At 43.1% G+C, this 14,756-nt stretch overlaps 1 protein-coding gene across 2 annotated transcripts in view; it reads left to right on the top strand.

Annotated features, from left to right (window-relative positions):
• Positions 1–8,048, top strand: part of STK3 (serine/threonine kinase 3) — a 308,764-nt gene extending 300,716 nt beyond the window's left edge. Inside the window, exons 11-12 of one of the 2 annotated variants that reach the window (XR_011020954.1) lie at positions 4,933–7,018; positions 7,477–8,048. Coding sequence is in view for 1 of the 2 variants with exons in the window: in XM_068237715.1 (XP_068093816.1) it covers positions 4,933–5,091 (159 nt within the window). In the remaining variant the exon portion in view is untranslated. Of the gene's footprint in view, positions 1–4,932 lie in introns of both variants that reach the window. The other variant, XM_068237715.1, reaches the window with a different exon arrangement.
• Positions 8,049–14,756: the final 6,708 nt, after the last annotated feature.

The following is a 14,756-nucleotide window of genomic DNA, read 5'->3' as shown; positions in this document are numbered from 1 at the left end:
ACAGCTGGAGCATCACTGGAATAAGGAGTTGCAAAAGGAATAGGAGAGGGATGTTGCACATAGAAGGGGAGCTGTAAGGAAGTTGGCCTTGGCAAAGAATATGGCTGCTGATGATGTAAGGGTGCCCCATGTCTTGCTTTTAGCCACACTTTAAAACAAAATACAGATGTCCTGAGATTTGGGAAGTCTCTCTACTTTAAGGGTATCACATGCAGCTAGAAGTCATGGGCAGGGCCACGCTTCCTATTAGGCATGGTTGGCATTTCCTTGCTAGCGGTACTGTTGGAATTTTACCTGCAGAGTTAAAGCGAACTTGAAACGAAAATAAACGTATGATATAATGAATTTTGTGTGTAGCTGCGAAAGCTAAGAAATAGAACATTAGTATAATCAAATAGTCTCGTGTTCTTTTCAGGAAGAGTCAAAAATACTTCAAGGGACTCAGAGCTCAAATAAGTAAAGAAAATTATACATACCTGGGGCTACCTCCAGCCCCATCTGCTCGGATCGCACTTCCGTCAGTCTGCTCCAGTTTACGCAGGAGAAGTGCTCCCTCTCTACGTATCTCTCCCGCGCTGCTGGAGAGATAGGCAAACACTGCACTTCGCCTGTGTAGACTGGAGCTGAATCCCGATTATATAAATACGGAAGTAGAAAATGGTGAGATAAGAAACTGAGTGGGTATGACCCGGCTGAGCACAAATAACCAAAGATAATTCCCTGAATTATACCCAAACAATTATATAAATACGTATTTCAGGTTAAGGAATGGCAGGTATTCTGCAAGTAGACAAGGTAAATGGTAAAAAAAAAGTAGTATAAAATATGTTTTCAGAGTTAATGACCTTTTATTTAGATTGAAATTAATGGCAAAAATTAAATTTGCTTACACAAACAAACATTACATAGCAACATAAAAGAAAATAAAAAAAAGTCACAATGATGGTAACAAAAGAAGCACCACCTTTTGTTACCATCATTGTGATTCTGTATTTTCTTTTATGTTGCCATGCATTGTTTTCCAGCTTCATTCCAATCTGTATCTAATACCCCCTTTCCCAAGAAAATGTTGTACCTTTTCTCAACTAGATCATCAGGGGCTTGTGTATGGCTGATATTGCGGTGAAACCCCTCCTACAGTGTAATGTCTTGACCAGGGTCCTGACAATTTGCTCTCTGTGAACCTCGTTGCATTGTGGGAAATAACAGCTGTTTCCAACTGCCAAGCAAGCAATATCTCCCTCTGTACATTGAACTCTCAGTAATGAACATTCCATACAGATCACCTGGCAGAAGTAAAGATGTCACCGCCAGAGATAAATTCCAGAATGTAAATCAGGGAGAAAAAAAGATTTACAATGGGGAAAAGACTAAATCATCTATAAATGAATATTCTAAAAAAAATAAAAAACAAAGCACCGAGAGCCCAATATAGTGTAGTATGCACTGGAAAGTGGTGAAATAAATGTAGAGCGTAAGTATTATACTTACAAACCAGGGTTACCTCCAAGGCAACCACTGAAGAGGCAGGTGGGGAGAATAAGCCTGTCCCCACTCAGGATTAAAACGTCGCTCTTTGCGGATAGAAGGGAAAAAATGGGTATAACACCCTTCCACCAAGGGTGGATTCTTGATGTGTAAAGCTGTGCAGAGGCGCCAGTAGGATAAAAATTACTAAAATGTTTAAAACGTTCGGGATGTGGTGGTGGACCAGCCAACCCAAAAACAGACAAAAGTACTGTCGATTGAAGTTGAAAGGAATTTATTCACATACTGCTAGCACAAGTTGCAACGCGTTTCACAGGCAAAATCCCGCTTCATCAGGCAATAAACAACGGGAGCAATACACAGCACGGAGTCAAATCAGGGCTTGGCACCTCTGTAACCTCAGAGGTGCCAAGCCCTGATTTGACTCCGTGCTGTGTATTGCTCCTGTTGTTTATTGCCTGATGAAGCGGGATTTTGCCTGCGAAACGCGTTGCAACTTGTGCTAGGAGTATGTGAATAAATTCCTTTCGACTTCAATCGACAGTACTTTTGTCTGTTTTTGGGTTGGCTGGTCCACCACCACATCCCGAACGTTTTAAACATTTTAGTAATGTTTATCCTACTGGCTCCTCTTCACAGCTTTACACATTCTAAAAAAATAAGACTTTTTTTTTTTTTTTTTACGGATCCTTTAGTTAGAATCACCCGTTGGATTGTTTGTAGGAGAGGAATCTTGAAAATGTGGCCCCTCTGGTTAATTCATTTATTCATTTGCAGGAAACACTGTATTAGTCCTGCTTATAAGAGTGCATTAATCACACAGTGGGTTTTTACGATGAGCCATATAGTCGCTTCTTGAAATCCTTATTTATGTCCGGAAGCATTGCTGAGAAAAATATAGTGAGTGCCATCTCCGATCGATATAATATAGCGTCTCCTGGCAGCTCCTTTCAGAATAAATGACACCCTGCGGGGTGCTTGAATTCCTCTCCAGACGCTGACGCCCGTTGGGGCTTTTTTTTGTTTTCTATTTTTTAGTAACTGAAATGTTCCCCGCAAGTCTAAAGAATTTGACGAGCCAACCTTTTCTGTGGTTTAATAGAAGCGCAAAACAGTTCTCTCCATTAAGGATAGATAAAATGTCTATAGCAAACTCACGGTTGAGTAAAGCACCATTTGATCTGGCACTTGTTCAAACCTCTCATTAACACATAAACCACCTCCTGTTATCTCCAGCCAAATAACATCTCAAGTATCCGCTCCTTTCTTATTCAGGGCACCACTTAAATCCCCAGTATTTAAGTATTTAATAGAGCAGTGTTTTAAAAATATTTTTGTGTAAAAAAGTTTTGGAAAAATAATAAAGGAATACACCTGTTGCACCAATTCATCTCCCTCTCCCAGACCTACAATTGTCTGCCTACACCCAGATAGTTTGAACTGCTTTTGGTTTGGTCACACGGTCGTGCAGAGAGGAAAGTGATTGGTCTATCAGTTGTTGCCACGCCTCCCTGCTGACTGATACCAAGTCAGGAGGAATGAACTTTGATTTGACTGGCAGACGTGAGCGAGTAGGCAGCTAGAGGCGCTGAGGTGAAAACGAGAAGCTAAGAATTGGCGTACTTGGTATTTTTCCTTTTGCTTTGCTAAATCTGAAGTGATTTACAATGTTTTTAAATTCAATAAAAAAATGTTTTATTATAGGTTTTTATATAAAAAAAAAAAACCTGTTCCCAAACATAAACTTAAGTATTAGTTACTGCCCTCATCATCAGGGCTGTGGAGTCATTACAAAAATCATCCGACTCTTCAGTTTATGAAACTACTGACTCCAATTCCGATTCCAGGTACCCAAAATGACTCCGACTCCTTAGGGCCCGTTTCCACTAGGGCGGTTTCGCCGGCGATTCGGCAGAGTTTCCCCGCACATCATTCGCACGGGGAAACTCTGCCATAGGGGATGACGGCGCCGCGGCGGAATCGCTTGTGGGAGCGATTCGCCCGGAACCCCCCCGCAGATTTCGCCACGGAGGCTGCGAATCCCATAGCCGTGCATGGCACGGCTCATGGAATTCGCCTGCGATCCCGCCCACCGGCTCAGTGCGGTGTGCGTCTGCAAGACGCACGCCGCACTAGTGGAGACGAGCCCTAAGTCTCCTCGACTCCTTAGACTCCTTAGTCTAATACTTACCAGGGCTGTGGATTTGGTACAAAAATCATCAGACTCCCGACTCCTCAGTTTATGAAACCTCCAACTCCGACTCCGGGTACCCAAAATTGCTCCAACTTAGACAGACAAAGGGTTCTTTATAGCTGACGAATGTCTGAGCTGACACAGCTGAGATCAGATTACACTTGTGTTTACTTATAGATGAGGGGGAATTAGACAGGTTCTTCTCTCTTAAAACACACAGGGTGCATTTCTCTCTGTTTTCCTTGTGTCCAGTGCAAGAGTTCAGGTCTACTTTAAAAAGAAAACTGTTATGACTGGTTTTGATTTAAGAAGTGACTATAAAGCTGGGTGGGGGGAAATGAGGTGCGACAGCATGTAAGCTATCAAATGTTATGTTTGATAATCAATTTTCACACCATTTAAATTGAGTTACTAGATTGCATCTTGGTTGTTGCCCATGTCATTCTGTAAAGCTTTTGCCTTTGCTAGGCGAGGAGAGTCTTTGTTGGGTTTTCATCCAACAAGCGAACGTCATTTTCTTCTATGACATTCAGGAATTCCAGCAGTTTTGCAAGAAGAATGGCACTTGTCAGTAGAGACGGTGGGAATTCAATTAGGCCTAATGTTTATTTTATCTTAAACATCAGAGCTTTTTTTATACGGAGATGACAGATGAAGACGTGGGTGATTTGTCTTTTGTGCTGGAATATCTTGCACATCGTTAATAAAATTGCATTCTTGAGTAAACCTATTACAGCAGAGTCCTCAGTATCCGGCACCAGCTGGGATCGCCTGACGCGGGATACATGGGCTTGCCGGTTGCCTGAGCAACCGGCTGAAAAAGCACAAACTCCCTGCTTTAAATACTTACCGAGCCTCCAGCGATGTCTAGCGCCCTTTCTCTTCCTCCTAGCATGGTGCTAGCGGCTTTCCGGCTTCTTCCGTGCATGCAAGCCGGAGTGTCACTTGACCCGCATCAGGTGACACGCCAGCTTCCATACACTGACACTGGAAGCCACAAGGACCCCGCTAGGAGGTAGAGGAAGGCTGATGGACATCGTTGGAGGCTCGGTAAGTATGTGAAACTCCAAAACTGCCCACAAACAGCCCAAGTTAAAGTCCCCGTTATCCTTCAGGCTTGCAGGTAGTTGAGGCTTTCGGTTGCTTGAGTTCCGGATAACGAGGACTCTGCCGTACCCTGCTTTTTATTATGTGAAAACAAATCTTTTCATGTTATGTCAATAATGCTTTGCTTCTTTTTTTACCCGCAGCTGAAGAATCTTAGTTTTGAAGAGCTACAGATGAGGCTGAAGGCGTTGGACCCCATGATGGAGCGGGAGATAGAGGAGTTACGGCAGAGGTACACAGCCAAGAGGCAGCCCATCCTGGATGCCATGGACGCCAAAAAGCGCAGGCAGCAGAACTTCTGATCCGGGTCACAGAAACCTTATACTCGTTTGGACTTGAGCAGTTTTTTGGGGAACTCGCCAGAGTTTGAACCTGTGGTCACCTCAAATGCTTTCTCCCAACTATGAACCTGTGTTTATCTCTGCACAAACATTAACAATGCTCTCTCCTCTTACTTGACCAGTCTGTGAAGCTGGACCGGCAGTAGTATTTTAAGTCTTACACATTATCCCCTATAAACCACACACTATCCCTTTGCTTTCATCCCATCACTGAACTGTTTTCATTGCCTAGATAGTAGAAGCCTGCCTTCTCCCTGCATGTAGTTCTGTTGTTACAGGCGAATAGAACTTTTCAGACTCAAAAGGGGAGAAGCTTATTTACAAGCGTTTCGTCCACGTATAAACGTGGAGAGAACAGCCAGCATAGTCTTTTTAATATTCCTACATATCAAAGTTTCAGGGACGTGTGTTCGCACCTTGGTGAATCTTCATTTGCCTTAAAGTTACAACACATCTATTTATTTCTTTGTTACATCTGAGTGTGACGGACATTTAGTGACCAAACTGTTCTGTGTTATTGCTTGTTGATGTCTACTTGTATTTTGTTAAAAGAACACTTGTGCACTCGTCCTAGTCTCTGTAAGAAGAAAAAGCAACCGGAAGCCTGAAATAGGCTCTTTGTTATAGAATGTTCTTCCTGTACATCAGCCAAGACTGGCAACCATTAGAGTACACAGAAGATATGAGAGATGCTATGTACATGGCTGAATGCCTCTCTTCTGCCTTTACATAACTGAATGTATATACCACAGTCCTCCAAAATGGCTATTCAGTTTCCTGAGGACCTCCTAGACCCTCAGTATCTGCTTCCACCTGGTGTGAACCCGCAGGCAGTGGAGGTCATGTGATCTGAAAAGATGAGCTTACTTTTGATTACATACACAGTGTTCTTCCCTGAATTTTTTTCCAGCCTGGTGGCATGAAATAGACACCGGGTGGCATGAAAAAGTAGCCGGATAGAGCGAGATGAGAGAACGTAGGGCCAGTGCTTCTGTGAGCAACTATGCTCACAGCTTAGGAGGAGGTGAGCCAATGACAGCCGGGTGCTCACCAAGACTAGCCGGGTGGAGCACATGGCTAAAAGAGCCTGGGGAGAACACTGCATACATAACAAGTGGAGAGGCTGCCTGCTCTCTACTGAGCAGTGCCATGTAGTGGCTGGAGGGAGCAGTGGCACTGGATACACTTACTTGGCTTTTTAGATCAAACACCCTGGTGTCTGCAGGAATGGACAAAGTAGGAGCATGTGCCGTCGGATGTGTGATGGTGGGTGGTGAGTATGGGTGGTATTTTGGATGAAAGTACGTGGAATATAGTTAATCTTTAAACTGCCCATTTGAATAATAGCCAGGATCAGCTGTGGTACAGGAAGACTATGAACATAAACAGCAGAAAGCTACAAGGCATGGTTTCAGAGATGCCAATTCCTCTTCACAGATGAAGCTTCCAGTTTTTTTCTTCTTCCCCCTGAGCACAAGGACAGATGTATTAAGTTTACTTTTACCAAAGACCACGTTCTTTAAAGAAAGAGTACTTAATCACATGAGTATTGCTATACATTTGCTCTCCAGAGGCCAGCAAAAATGTAAACTGAAAATCTTACCAAGGAGGCCTGATCCGCAGCTCTGTCTGGTGTTGGCTGCACCACACTTCCACCCCTTTTCTCCAAAGTTCTCAGCTGTAATGCGTTTTTTTGGCAGATTTACTTTCCGATCATTTTTCTGATCCATTTCTATTCACTTTTGTGAAGAAATCAATCAGAAAAACGATTGAAATCAGATCGGACTTGTTGGAAATTATCTATCGAACCATCTGTCTACCGAAGAAAACTCATGGTGTATTTCCAGCATAACAGTGTGGAATGTTCTCTCTGTTCTATCAAGTAGAGGCTGTGAGATAATTCCAGAGAAGGGGATTTCAACAGATTTTATGGCTCTGAAGGCCCCACTACTTGGATTATATCACAGTCTCTCTCTAATAGACAGGAAATGATGTCTCACGTTTGAGGTGATGGAATTGAGTAGTAATTGACAGCGCTAGCAAGAACTATAGTCAGGACCTTCATGGTAGGAGAGAATTTATTTTTTCACTGCTCTTTGGAGTAGAGCAATAGGATAGAGGTGTATTTATCCTTCAAAGTATCAGTACACTGAAAAAAACTGGCCTTCTAGTGCTGAGTAGAAGTCACTAGCAAATCACCCACCGTTCTCTCATCTCCAATGATTACATTTTTAAAAAGATCTCCGCACTTGAGTTCCAAATATGCCAGTATGCAACAGCCAATGCAAAGAGGAAGTAGAATGATACGCCTCCTTGTGGGTTGGAAGCTATGGGTACCGAACTGAGAATTGTCTTGGAAGAGATCTTATTGGTAAAGTTTAAGAACGTTTGAAAAAGATCTTCGTGATGAGCTTGAAGGAACATGTTCTCGATGAGCTTTTGCTGCTGGGTTACCAAGAGATGTAAGAAACCGGTGGGTGATTCCTCCTCTGGAATGTCAGTTTTGGATGGGCTACTGCTAGGATTCCAAGTTCTGTTGCTGATTTATAAATTCTGGTGGAAAATCAAATGGAGGTGTTGTCTGTAGCAACCCGTGAAATACTTGTTTTCATTTTTTTAGTATGCTCAAAGGAAGTGACCACTTGATGCAGATTTCATACTATGACCAACCTGTACACTTTCTCTCTCTTCCACTAGTGTTCTTGTTCTAAATGTTGTTTTTAAGCCTCTGTATTCTGGGCAGATATGGGGGTCACTTAATGCCTTCAGCCCATCAGTTGAGAGGAATGTTTTATCCCAGGCATTAACTATGAAGAATGTATTAAAAAAAAAATCTCTTGAAGTATATTTAAAAAACTTTTACAGGCCTCACACAAATTCCAGTAAATTGGTATCTTAATAAATATCACACCCTTATACAGATCAATGTAAAATGTTTCTTACTACAGACCTGTACATGGTTCTCGTGCATCAGAGTTGCTGTGGTGCGGGGAGAGACTGATCAGTATTGCATTAGAGATTAGGGAGTTGATGCACAAAAACGCGGTAATATTGGCGAGCACAAACATCGCACGGCAATATTACAGCTACTTCCGTCAGCGTGTACCACAAGTGACACTATTAGCGTGACCCCCAGTACTTGAGTAGATTGACCGCTGCTACAGTAACTCCATTTATGAGCGGTACCCTTAGTAACGCTCTTGCCATAGAAACACTACCACACTACCCGAGTGCATATTACTGCGCTTTTGTGTGTCGGGCCCTAGATGCTATGCAAACATCCAAACTAGAAAATTCACATTAAGTATTTAGTGAAATTATCAATCGGACATTGATGTAAAGTGTCTGTCGTTTGTACAAGCAGTCCTGGCCCGGAGAGTGCGGGCCGAGGGGGCAGTGGTACACAACCACTGTTCTTATGCCTTTGCATTGCATCAAAACATGTAAAGCTAGCTAGCTGTGACACAACGGACATTAGGCAACAATTCTGTTGATAACTTGTCCAATAGTTTATTGCGCAAGTGGTTGATGAGCTTGGAAAGTCCAGGCAATCCGATTTTTCCTGTGCATGGTTGGATGTTGGAGGATGCACCTGCAGAGTTCAGATTGGTTGTATCATCAACAATCCTCTATGCATATTCTACTGCTCCTGTTAACGCACCATGTTCCTATTAGCCCTTATCTGTTTTAAAAGCAGGTCTGTAGGCACTAGATTAAAGTCGGCACACAAAAACAAGCGACATTGCTCAAAGGACATTACCCAGCAAAAAGAAACGACAAGTTGTTTAAACTGTGTTGTTCATAGACAGGGGTATTCCCAACTATTAAGCATAATCGGCAGTATCAAATACTGTGTGTGCAAGTGGAAGTGGCATTTCACAGGATATTCACGCATGCTCTGAAACTGTCGTTTGAACAACATTGTACTCCGGCCGACTGCACGGTACTGCCCAATGGTTGTCTGATTTAATCCAGCAGTTGGATCAGACAGAATACCCAATATTTGTTGTTTGTCATTTGGGCACATTTTTTATAATGATTTTCGTCCGATACGGCGATATCTGTAGTTTGTTGTTCATGTCAAACAACTTTTATAGATCTAATGTGTGTACAAGGCTTAAAGAGACACTGAAGCATAAAAAAAGTATGATATAATTGGTTGTGTAGTACGGATAATTACTAGAACATTAGCAGCAACGAAAATATTCTCATATTTTTATTTTCAGTTATATAGTTGTTGTTTTTATTTTTTATAACATTGCATCATTCACTAATATTTGCAGTTTACACACTACTCAGCATTCTAAATGATTTTTACAGAGCAGCCCACTGAACTTTTGAACCCTTCTCTGCAGAGAAGAAGAAAATACAGTGACTGACAGTTGAGATAGCAGGCTTCAGAAGACAGAGCTCTCTGCGACTTTGAAAAGTCATGGAGCTCAATGGCTCTTTTGCATAGATAACTGGAGTTTCTTAAAGTGAACCCCCGGACTAAAAATCGACTCAGCAGCACTGAAAAGGCCTGGTGTTTCTTTAACAGTTTCACAGCATCAGAACTTTGTTTCTCTAATCCAAGCCTCATTTTTAGCTGCACAGAAGAAAACTGCCCGGGCTTTTTTCCCCTGATGCTGTGCAAAGCATGATGGCATTTCTGATGTTGTTCCTCTTGTTCTGCTGTTTTGGTGCAAAATTTTTTTACTGCATTTTGAATTTGACATTTGAAGCCTAGCGTGTGCAGCTGGGAGGGGTGATCAGGACACAGGACAGTTGGAACTGTGTCTCCTGCTCCTTGTCACCTCCTTTCCACCAAAAAGATGGCTGCCCCCATGACAAGGATGGCAGCCACCATGAATCATAAACATTTGCCTGTTCTTTTAAAACAGGATGGGTAAAAAATATATTACCCATCTATTCTAATTAACATAACTAATGTAACTTAATGACAGTATGTTTGTTTAGGCTGACGTTCCCCTTTAACTCTTCCTGTACTGGAAACAATATTAGGCTTATGTCTCTGTTCCTAGTGTTTTATTTCTTAGCTGTGCTACACATATAAATCATATCATTTTTTTTTTCGCTTCAATGTCTCAGTGTTCTGCCCACATTTTTGTAGTGATATCAAACATTAAAAAGCTACTGGTGTTTTCATCCTGTAATATTCCTTTTTCTCAGGATTAGACCCATAGCAGGAAGTAGAAACTTTGGAGAACTATTTTTCATCCAGATATTACTGTGATCTGGCAACATAGACCCGTTTTCTACTGATGATTTACAGGAAGTGCGACTTTAATGATCAGCTGTAAAATATTGACCATGGTATACTGAGGCTCGGCTCAGGGTAGGATAAGCTATGGACAACAATATTTACTGGCTTTTTGGTGTTAAAACAGAAGGAACTGATACAAGAAGGGTGGCTTAAATCATTCCCTTTTTAGTGTACTCAATTTTTACCTTCGAAGATAAATTCTCCAAGTCCTCCTGCTGGATGCCATGTAACCACGTCACACAATTATTAGTTGGAGGTCACCGATGGCCTGGAAAATCTGTCTTGCTGTCAGGCTGAGAATGCATTAAAATCACTAGTTACAAGCCGCTTTCTGGAATTGCCAGCTTACATTCAGACTTGAGGGAGCGGATGTGGAGGCAGTAATGATTTTCTTGGATGTTTGATATTGCTAAGCGTTATGAATGTTGTGTACGTGAGCTGCAGCTGTATGTGGGATGCTCCCGTGTACTGCAGAATGGGAAATGGATGTTAAGTGTTGGCTGAACACATTCCAGAAATGACATTTTGCACTGATCTCATCGGCTTCGAGGGAATTAATGCAACAGACTAGTGAGTGAGCTGCCGCATGAAATAATGGGTGAAGGAAGGCAGTCCGGTTATATAGCAGCTGATGGTGTTTTTATTTGTCTTTGGCCCCGACACACCGGATTTTGTGGGTCACTTTGTTGTTGTTTTTTAAAAAACGCCTCCATTGATTTAAATTATAATTGCAGCGAAATAGCCAAAATCACGATCGCTGCAATTTTACAGCGATTTTAATGTAAGTCAATGTAGATGTTTTCTAAAAAACAAATAAAAAGCTGCAAAATGCTCTTGGGTGTGTCTGTGTCCTTCTTCACATCCTGCAAATTCAGCTTGTATTTAGAATACCTAAACTGGTACATAATCCAATATGGGCGCTAGTCTACTTTAGAGAACTTTCACTAATGTGATTGGGCGGCCAGCTCCCTCTTGATCTTCCAGGTTTCCAATAGGTTCTAGTAATAATTACGCCCACAGAGCTTTGCCTATCACACTGCTTTGTGCTGCAGAGGGTGCCCCTAAACTAGACTAGCTTAAAAATATAAACACATCCCACACCATCATGTTCTTGACTGTGACAGTCTTGCCCTTTGTGACATCACCAGCTGTTAAAGGGGTTCACTGGGGGGGATAAAAACGGACACTTACCTGGGGCTTCTACCAGTCCCCTGCAGCTGTAATATCCCACACCGTCCTCCAACGATCCTCCGTTCCCCGCCGACGGTTCCGGTGTAATTGCGATCCTAGTAAGAATACAGCCGTGGCAGCGTGCATGCATGCTCCCGCGCGCGTCATCAGGCACAGTGCAAGAAAACTATGTACTGCGCAGTAAGCTCCAGATGACGTAAGCGGGAGCACGCACTATTTGTCATGTAAGATGAATAATTGACCGGTGCCGACGGCGGGGAACTGAGTATCGTAGGAGGACGGCGCAGGACATGGCAGCTGCAGGGGGATGGTAGAAGACCTGGTAAGTGTCCGTTTTTATTTCCAAACGCCCCCTCCCCCATCAAGGGGCCTGCAATGTCACCTCCCGGAAACTTAGTTATCTATAATTGACAGTAGAGCAAAGTCACTCTGAGGTCTTAGTAAAAAAAAGAATGCCAGATGCCTATGTCTGCTGCCAATCAGTTGTTCAGCTGTGCAGTTAATAAGGGTTCTTGCTCAACTCTGCTAGTTAAATTGCCACTAGCTGAGAAAACAATGAATATGACAAGGCTAAAATCTTTTCATGACAAGTTATATCTGCGTGTAAAACTACACTATGGCACTGCCCTAAAATATTGTTATACGGCTCTTAAAATATTTAGCATCCATCAACACTTTAAAGCACCCAGCCCCTTTTTTAAATTATGCTCAAATTAGACTTCTTACTGATCTCCCCTGTTGACTGAAGGTAGGCCACTGTGGCCTCCACCAATTTCTGCTTTTGCCCGCACATAACGACATGTGGACATGTGAAGCTGGAGTGCTACCACATGGGGAAGAGGGCACAGCCAGGACAAAACCTCGCAGGGAAATTTGGGTGCACCATGCGTTACCATAGGACATAATGTGAATTATGGCTATATCAGTGCTCAAAAGACGGTGTCCAAATTACATTAAAAACCAGTAGCTGGCAGGCAAATTAAGTCTTGCCCTCTGAGTCCATGGTGGCCTGGAGGGGGAATAGTAATTAACTCGACTTTTGCTGGAGCAGGGTGCAACTTTTTCTGCTTTGCCCTGTTCTCAAATTTCCCAGTGCTGTTTTTTTGCAGTATGCTGGCCAGGATCTGCTAAACCCTCAGATTTCCATTTTAACAAGGACCTACCAGGGATTACAGATTACTACTTTTTATAAAACTTTTATTTTTTTTTGGGGGGGGGAGGGACGACACACCTTCATAGAATAACACAGCACTAGCGCTTTGCCTGATCGCTGGCAAGCACATCACAATTGCCCCTGGTGTGAACCAGCCCTTAAAAACCTGTAAGAACAAAAAAGGAAAAAGAAATTTATCCTCAATGAGTCAGGTGGTTTCACACCACACAGCACCTGACTTGGCCACCTCCATACACCGTGATGTTAATTACAGCCATTGCAGCGCAGCCGGGATTGCAAAAATAAACACCGTAATTCGGGTGCTGATAATAGCTGGACCACGAATTAGATGGCCAAAAGAAAAAAATTAGGTAATTAGCAGGGGAATGTATTTGTTATAGTCCCCAAAATCACCTAGCGTAGGGAGAGCTGTCTCTCAGCTTCTCCCTGAGCCTCAAGTGAAAAGTGGCTGGAACATACGGACTCCACTTCATCCCCACCACTGCTGTCCCAGAACCTCGCTTTCTTCGCTGTCGCCTTCCCATCCGCATACGAGCGCGCTGGGCTGGGCTGGGCATGTGTGAGTACAATCCGCGGATGCCCAGTAGCACAAATCTGCTCTAGTGTGGAGGAAAAAGCAGTGCACAAGGGGCTTTGTAATAATGGGCTGTCGCTGAGTATACTTGCGCATGCTCCGTATGGGCACACTGATGCACAGACGGGAGTACAGCCTTTAGAGCAAATCTGACCAGCCTCTGTCTGATATGCATAGAAGGTCCCAGATGGGGAAGCCTCTGGGCTGTGTAGCTCTATTTATTTTCTTTACTAGTTCTAGTTAACCTTTAAGTAATCATAGGTTAGAAAAATGGATTAGACAAGACACGCTCTATAGGCAGTAGCAGTGTTAGGGAGTCTTGCCCAAGTTCTCCCCAGGAAGAGCAGAGATTCGAACCATGGTCTCCTGTGTCAGAGGCAGAGCCTTTAACCAGTACACTATCCAGCTAGATTGCACTTATCTGTTTTTCTGTCTTGTACACATTCTGTATGGGAAGCATGCACAATGTCACATTTCAGCTAGCGAGCCCATTTTACTAGATTGGAAAATTCCACATTTTAAGCACCTTTCATACTGCATGAGTCAGCCTGCTTGGCATTGTTTGAAGCAGTCTATTCAGTAGAGCGACCTTGAGAGGACAGCTGTAAAAGTCAGGAGAGGTTTTTTTTTTAATTCACTGCAATATAAGAATGCAGCCTGCGTAGCAATAGATGGGGCCATGTGGCCTGCTTCTTCTGCAGCTACATGAGAGGTCAGATGGTGGCCTTGATGCATGAAGTCACCTGTTGCATTCATAATGTAGTCATCGGTCAATATTGTAACAGTTGCTTTCATTTTTAAATCCGTAGCGCTAAAGGACCAGATCCAACAGAAATGGAAGTCCACTACTGGACTAGAACTTCTTTATTCAGTAAAAAAAAAAAAAAAATAGCTCATCACCTCCTTTTATTCCTTTGAAGGCTTAGCCGGGCTTTGCTTTGATCAGAAAAGTTAAGGGATTTTAAGTTAAAAGTTTAAAAACTTAAAGTTTAAAAAGGTTAAAAGTTTTAAGCCTTGTGCACACTTACCCAATCCCTTGGGGGATATGGCTGGGCCAAGGCTGACAGGCGCGTCGTTAGCCTGCAGGTTAACCGTGTGTTCTATTCCTAGGCAGTGGGTGGAGCAGCAAGAAAGTGATGTCACAAGGTGAGACAGGAAAGTGAAGAGAACAGTGCTCTTAGGCGGCCGAGGGGGGTCAAGCGCTGCTGTTCACACGCTGGGTTCTTGGCTGAGGCGCTTGTTAACAACCTTTACCTCAGCGCAGTCTACAATGGACTCTACTGGGTACTATCACTCCAGCATATAATATACAACAAAGTCTGTGAACACCGCTATCGCCCACAGGAACCGAGGCTGTGCACGACCAGGTCAGCAGGCCCACAGGAATACAGGAAAAACGTAAGGTCCGCACCAGTCCAAGG

Source organism: Hyperolius riggenbachi, chromosome 5, assembly GCF_040937935.1.
Source record: "Hyperolius riggenbachi isolate aHypRig1 chromosome 5, aHypRig1.pri, whole genome shotgun sequence".
NCBI classification, from domain to species: Eukaryota; Metazoa; Chordata; class Amphibia; order Anura; family Hyperoliidae; genus Hyperolius; species Hyperolius riggenbachi.
The sequence above is the reverse complement of the archived record's forward strand: the minus strand, read 5'-3'. Positions and strand labels throughout refer to the sequence as shown.